This window comes from Aptenodytes forsteri, unplaced genomic scaffold (assembly GCF_000699145.1).
Source record: "Aptenodytes forsteri isolate BGI_AS27 unplaced genomic scaffold, ASM69914v1 Scaffold174, whole genome shotgun sequence".
Taxonomy (NCBI): Eukaryota; Metazoa; Chordata; class Aves; order Sphenisciformes; family Spheniscidae; genus Aptenodytes; species Aptenodytes forsteri.
Window position 1 is genome coordinate 1,127,367 of NW_008794603.1, and position 7,514 is coordinate 1,134,880.

At 37.2% G+C, this 7,514-nt stretch overlaps 1 protein-coding gene across 1 annotated transcript in view; it reads right to left on the minus strand.

The window, feature by feature from the left end:
- Positions 1-7,514, minus strand: part of PRPF40A (pre-mRNA processing factor 40 homolog A) — a 25,815-nt gene that overhangs the window by 5,783 nt on the left and 12,518 nt on the right. Inside the window, 10 exon segments of the mRNA XM_009273147.1 lie at positions 326-463; positions 991-1,107; positions 1,283-1,374; positions 1,532-1,646; positions 2,110-2,243; positions 3,050-3,200; positions 4,690-4,798; positions 5,483-5,647; positions 6,284-6,348; positions 7,305-7,395. Of these exon segments, the coding sequence (XP_009271422.1) occupies positions 326-463; positions 991-1,107; positions 1,283-1,374; positions 1,532-1,646; positions 2,110-2,243; positions 3,050-3,200; positions 4,690-4,798; positions 5,483-5,647; positions 6,284-6,348; positions 7,305-7,395 (1,177 nt within the window).

Below are 7,514 nucleotides of genomic sequence, written 5' to 3' on the forward strand. Positions count from 1 at the left end.
TGGTTTTGGGGGTGTGTGGTTTTTTTTTGGGGGGGGGGTGGGGGGTGCATGGTTGGTTTTGGTTGGTTGGTTGGGTTTAGGGGGTTTTTTGTTGCTGTTTTTTTTTTAAATTGTATTCAAACAAAAGTATCAATAGAATGAAGTTATTCACATCAAACTTCAAATTTTACTGAAGAGACGACAGGACAATTTTTATGGGTCTAAGTTATATAAACAGAAACACTAAGAGTTTAGAGAAATCTAGATTTACTTCTAAAAGCACCAGCATGCAGCAGCCTGTTAAATATATTTGGAAAGACTTTCATAATTAAGCAACGATACATACATCTTCCCAGACAGCGTCCAATTCAATTGGAGGAGTAGCTTGCTTCAACATACTCTTGAAGGCAGACTCTTTCCGCTTCATTTTGCGAGCTTCTTCTTTTTCCCTCTCTCTTTCACGGGCTTCTGCCTTTTCTAGCAGCTGTATCAAACAGAAGTTGTAAGATCATTTGAAAGATATCAAAATGGAAGACTAGTAATTCAGTTTAATGCAATTTTTGGAAAGCCCAACGACAGTTCACCTTTAGGGTTTTCTACCAGTCACTTGGGCGTACAGGAAAATTAACCAATTACTTATTCTTCAAGCATGCAACTGCTGTTTCTCAAACAGAATCTAAAATAGAGTTAATACACAATCAAGCCAGAATTACAGAAACACACACACACAAAAAAAATCCCTCATGAGAAAAGTTATGTATAAATGAGAACACATTATTTAATTCCTACCACAGAATTTCTCAAGTTGAAATGTTTGTGGTTTGAATGAAGATGTACCTCTGCAATCTTTATTTTGGGAACTGGTATCAGGATAAGCAACTCTAAAGCACAGCATCCCTCAAACATTACGAAAGTAGTCATAGCAATACAGTGAAACTAAGTGCCAATTCTTGTTTTTACAAGAGATTCCATATTATAGTTTTTTGAACATTCCTATATATTAGTACTTACACTGTTGAAAGCCAGCTTGATATTTCCTGCATCTAAAGTAGTAGCTCTTTTAGTTGAGCTGATGACCGTAACAAAATCTTCAAAAGAAGTATTCACTTCAACCACAAATCCTTTATCCTGTAAGAAAAGTGCTTCTTTGGCATCAGGTAAGTCAGGAACTCTCACTTCAGTGCTAATGCACGTGACACTAATGCAATGTGAAATCCCACCTCCCAGTAGCAAAGAGTTCACGTGAATGACACATTTGGCATTAAAAGAAGAAACCATGTAACGGAGCATTTTCCCCTCTCACCTTTAAGATATCTTTTATTATCTTCTTTTCATCATGGTAACGTGCTTTCAAGTCTTCAACATAAAACTTGAAAAGATCAAGTGCTGTTGATCCTGATGAAAAAACTAGATAAGTCAAAAGCTAGCTCTAATAAAAGAGCTGCATTTTTTTAAACAGTTAGAAAATATACAAATAACCCTGTGCTATTCTGCCCCAAATCCAAGACCTTTACCTTACTTTCTACAGGGTTGGGAGAGACAGTATTCTTACCAGGTTGACCAAGCATATTAGTGAATCTGATGTCAGAGCTTATGGTTGGGTACAACTCCATCCAAGAGGACATTGAATGTAATTGTCCATGCTCGTGCAGTTCATCTAAAAATAGCTACAAAATAACAAGTGAAAGGGAAAGTTGTAATCACTCATACTTTTACTTGGCTAACAGCTGGAATGGATACTCTTGATAATTGCAAGTGAAACGGAAAGTTGTAGTCACTCATCATACTTTCACTTGGCTAACAGCTGGAATGGATACTCTTGATAATTGGAATTCCATTTTTGTTCAAATGTGATTGAAAAATCATTTTTTACATCATCATTTCTTCTGCCTTCCTCCACCATTTACAATGTTCCAACTGCATTTCCTTTCCATTCAAATCTATTTCCCCTTACTTTCCCCTACTCTTGCAGCTTTCTGGCAAATAGATATATTATACAGCAGACAAAATGCTGCAACGCTGATAATTGACAGGTTATACGCACCCGTTAGCCTACCCTAAGAAATAAAAAACTGCACGGAATATCTAATGACATGACACGTCTAGGACAGAAAAAGGAAGTCCACCAACCTGAAAAGATTCTCTATTTTTACGCTGCCGCCTTCTTTCTCTAAGCAAACTTTTCTGTTTTTCTTCTTCCTCCTCTTTTTCCAATGCCCTGATATGTTCCTCAAAACAGATCAGTGCATCCTCCTTATCCATGTCTAGCAACAGATAACAACAGTGATAAGAGTAAAAATCAGGTATTTCTTCCCACTAACTGTAGAAAGTTTCTTGCTATGAGATAACGGTTGCCAATTGCTACTGTGAGCAGAAGTTTCACTGAGCACTGAAATACATGAAGACGTGCGCAGCAGCAAAAACCAACCTCCCCCAGCCTGGATAAATTATCCTTGCCAATACAGAGCACAGAAGCCTTTATGAGGAAAGTATTGTGGATGAGCACTCGTGCATCTCCCTGCATTACCACAGGTATCTTAAAACCACAGGACAGCAGTAAGAACACAGAATATCTGTCAAATGCTTTAGCAGTTGTGTAAATGCATATGCTGCTCTTAAAAGACAGGATCGACTCGTTTATAAGAAAAATGTGCTCATAATGGAAAAACTACCTTCTTACTCTGGAAGAGTAAAAACAATTACTTTTTCTGGGAAAACAAACACAGCAGGATCTCAGTCTAGCAGAAGGTAGTAGAAGTATTTGCAACACAGATTATGTTGTCAAATAATACTTCAAATTTCAAAGGCTAACTAACAATTACTAAGGCAATTCAATCCCCATGAAAAAGGCATCCTTTGCTTTATCATCAAGATTAATCAGTAATGGTTTTTGAAGCCGACATCTGTTTCCTAGGAACAAAACAAGACAAGTTCCTTTATACAGGCTGCTCAGCAACTGTCATAGCGGCCCTGGACTGGGCAAGAGCAAGCCATACTTAGTCAGGAATCCTCGCTGCTAAAGACAAATCCATTCCCTCTTCCAAAAGAAACGCATAGACTTTTTACGTACTCTGAAGCTCCTCATCTTCTGCAAAGGTAGGATTGTCCATCAGATACTGCTGAGCCTCCGACCAAGTAGTACAGTAAGTGACATTAGCCATGTTATCTAGTATGTTCTTTAAAGCTTCCCAATTCCTCTTTCGTAACTGTTTGGCTTGTTCCTGAGGAAAAAATGATTTTTTTTTTTTTTGAGGTTGTATAGACAGAAATACACGACCCCTCAAAGTTTGTTCTCTAAGAAAACACAAAATTAACCTTTCATTTACATGCACAGCAACGTAATACAATTTGGACTTACATACAATTTTGACTTACATACAATTTTTACATACTATTATCGCTTGCATCCACAGATAAACCATTTCAGTACTATTATCTCTGACTGTTCCCGATAGACAGGAAAAGCTCAAGAAAGGGTGCTCATCTTTTAGAGACACTGCTAGGAAACTGCCAGTACGTTCAGTAAACAGTCAGTGCTGCAACAAGGTGCTATGGCCCACTGTGCTGCTGAAGAGCAGATCTAAACCAGACGTGCTAATCGTAGGTTATTCCTTAAGCAGTGCTGTTTGGATGGCTGGCCTCTTTCTGTTTGTTTTGCTTTTCTAGCAAGTGTGGACCTTAACACGTGTCTCACTTAAATCAATTTCAGAAATAGTCTTGCTACACAGTTTGCTTGTAATTGCCTGTTTTCCGACTACCCAAGGATGCTGGTGAGTGCTAGCATCACTACCACATTTCAGTGAAGATGAACTGACCAGATACAGTTAAGGGCCAGATCCCAACAGTCGGTATGGTACCACTGAGGTTAAAGGAAACACAGCTTTCTGTAACAAGCCCACGATAGTTTCACAGTCTGATTCGGAGCAGTTCAGAATAAAAGCCATCATATAATTTATTAAAATCATACTAAAAATTAAACACATTGCAAAATTAGCAGCAACATATCTCAATAAGAACAAAGACCTTTCAGAGAAACTGCTATGGTATCTTCCATACAGGGTCAAATCAGGAGTTCATCATCACTAGGGAAAGGTAACAAGAGTGATCTACTCCTAGCGTGCTTGCCCAGTTTCAGACAGATAGCTTTTCAGGAAGTTTTGATCTCCAAAATGTTACCCTGCAGCAGTTAGTTCCACAACTTCAGTTGTGTACTGTGCAGGAACAGAACTTCCGATAGTTTGTTCGGGTAAAGATTCATCACCTTCTGCCTGCTAACGTTATTATACCCCTTACGTGCTACATAACAAGAGAAATAAGGAACAACTGTCTCCAAATTCACATCTACAAAACCAGTCATAGCTTTGAAAAGTTCCATCGATGCTTTTTTCTTTGTCCCCCTCCCCCGTCACAGCTTTCTAAACTGAAGTCCCCCCTCTCTACAGTGTCTCACAGCTGATAAACCTTGCCTCCTTCTATTCTTTTCTCCCTCTCCCCCTTTGGAGAGGGGGTAACTTGACCTGTAAGCAGTATATGGTTCACAGCAATGTTCTCATTTGCTTCTCCACGCCTTTCCTACAGATTCCTCCCCTTCTGTTTGCATTTTGACTGTCCCTGAACAACACTTAGAATTGCACTGCTTGCAAGATTTCTTTAGTAAGAGGTATAAACTAATTTACAGATAACAAGTGGAAAGGTAAGTTTGAAAGTTACCTTCTCTTTCTTAGACAGAAAAAACAAGACATCTTCATAAATTTCAAGACGATCACGCTCAGATATCGCATTCCAGACTTCCATCTCCCCAAACATTTGTTCAGCTTTTCTGTACAAAACAAAGAAAAGCATACAATCATTTATTGGTGAACACTGACTTAAATTGTCCCATTGGCTTACAATAACATTAAATGCACTCTGTTGTAAGTAGTAATGTTTTTGTACGACATCTCCCGAATTTTCTGTCTTGGGCAACTTCTTCTGTGACAGCTTTCTATCTCTTCTAAACAAAGGAAACAGTTAACTAAAGCTGATGCCACTATACACTCCTCTCCAGAGAAGGGCAAGTCCACCTGCAGTGCATTACATTAGAATTTTTATCAAAGGCTAGCACAGGTTCACACCACTGTTCTAGCAAACATTATATGAAATCAGATATATGAAATTTTCCATGATGGGCTTATTAGCTATACCTCCCTTTGGGCATGAACTTCCATGAACAAGCTATCAGAACTACTTTGTTCTTAATGGCAGATGTAATATAAAACTCCTCTCAGTGTTATTCTTCTACTTATTAGAAGCTCAAACCACTATCATCAGCACACCACTCATTTGAGTTGTTTTTTTGCCTGGGTCTATGAAAATATTTGCGTTCCTATAAAAATTTTAGTTCCAGGCTTTTCCAGGCTGAGCGCATACAAAGGTTAGCATTCACCAAGAGCAAGCCAGCAAGATTTGACTGTTAACTTGGCAAGCTAGTGAAGGCTGGAACTTCATTTAAGATCAGTCTTACTTGTATCTTGTTGTGGATGTCATCTTTTCATGGTTTTCAAGAAAGCGCTGGAAGGATTCTTTAGCTTCTTTGTATTTTGATCTTGCTTCTTCTTTCTCTTCTTTTTCCGTTTGAACTTTGTAAGCATTAAAGGCTTGCTTTTTTTCACTTAATTTTGCCAAAGCACTTCATATCAAAGAAAAAGAAAACAACATCAATTATACAAAAGGGAATTAAATTAGAAAAACAAAACCAAAGAGCCAAAAGATAACAGATCTGAATAATCCAGATTTTTGAGAAAAATGAAATCTGATCTAAATGGCCAGTCACCACACTGTCTCTCCCTCAGGATTATGGAAAGTCATTTCAAAAAAGTAATAAAAACAAGCACTTACTAATAAAAGCAGTTAAAAATAAAACACAAGCTACTGTCATGCTTTCAGGTTGCATTTACACATTTCACATTACAATGCTATTTTTATCATGGGTATCAACCACTTGTCTGCCAATGGTCATAGCAGCCACCCATTTAAAAAAAGTAATCTAGAAAGCCTTTAGCTCCGTCATTGTAAATGCGTGCTTTTATTCCCAAGAAAATCATTTAAAGAGCAAGAAATACAACTGCCACATCTTTTCCAAATGAAAAATTAAGCCTAGGACTTCCATTTCTTTATGTACTAAAGGAACAAAGTTCCCTGACAATGGTACACATTCACAAAGGCACAAATATCTATTAAAACAATCAAAAGTTACATCAGTGAAGTCAAACTACCTAAAACAGTATTTGTGTAGAAATGTAACGAGGAAAGAATCAAGCAGTACCTGTATCTAGGATCATTAATGATCATTTTCATAGCTTGCTCCCAAGAAGCATTGGATGGTACTCGCTGTGAAGACATTAAATAATTAATTAATTAGATATGGAACCAACATCCAACAATGACAGATTCCTTAAAAAATAGCTCTTCCAAAACAAATAATAATTAAAAAAAGCACTACACTTTCAAGGTTAAGACACCATTCTTTGTCACTTTTTTTTTTTTTTAAGTTTTACTAACAGTCAACATGGAAAACAAAAAAAGATACTTTTGGGATTATTGCTATTTCTACAATAAATTCTTCTGGAAGTTTGTCTACTGTACAATTATGTTGACTCACTAGACAAAACACAAACAGATCCCATATACTCTGAGGGAAAACCAAAGCCAGCCTCATTTTACTCCCACTTCTTCTCCATCTTTAAAACAAAGATAAAAAATTGAGGGGCCAGACGATCAGGCAGTACTTTTGTTAGAAATGTATCTCACTGTCAAGACAAAAATATTGGCAACCATAATTTCCACAACACTTAAATACAGTTTTAGAATTACTACTTCATAGGGGAAAAAAAAGTGTCTTTAAATCATACTAGCTTATGGAAACACTGCATACTAAATCTAACAGTTTGTCCTTCTTCCATATGGACCTCTACACTGTCTCCAAAGCATCTAGTGAAGCTGTCCGTCAAATCCCTCACTGTTCCAGTTTGAATTTTGGACAAAGACCAGATTACAAGTTTGCATTACAGTGTGGGGATCATGTAAAAGGAAGAAAATAAGAAAAACCTGAACTGAGAGCCCTGATGAAAACTCAACACCTCCCCACTCACCCAAAGAGCTGAAAAAAAAGTTTAAACTGCGTATTGTTTTCACTGTAGTGTTCTTTTCCCTCATTTCTTGCCTAGTACAAAGTCCTCTTCCGCAACAGTGAGAAATTCTTCGCAAAAAAAAAAAAAGTCTAGCAATTCCTGGCAAATGCAGTTCTTGTAGTTCAATAAAGCATGAAGAATAGTTGACTGAAATACCTTTTCTTTTAAGAGTTCTTTAAATGCTTGCTTTGCTTCTTCCTTTGTATTCCATGTTTATGTTTTTTTAACTGGTTTGGCAAATGCAGTTCTTGTAGTTCAATAAAGCATGAAGAATAGTTGACTGAAATACCTTTTCTTTTAAGAGTTCTTTAAATGCTTGCTTTGCTTCTTCCTTTGTATTCCATGTTTATGTTTTTTTAACTGGTT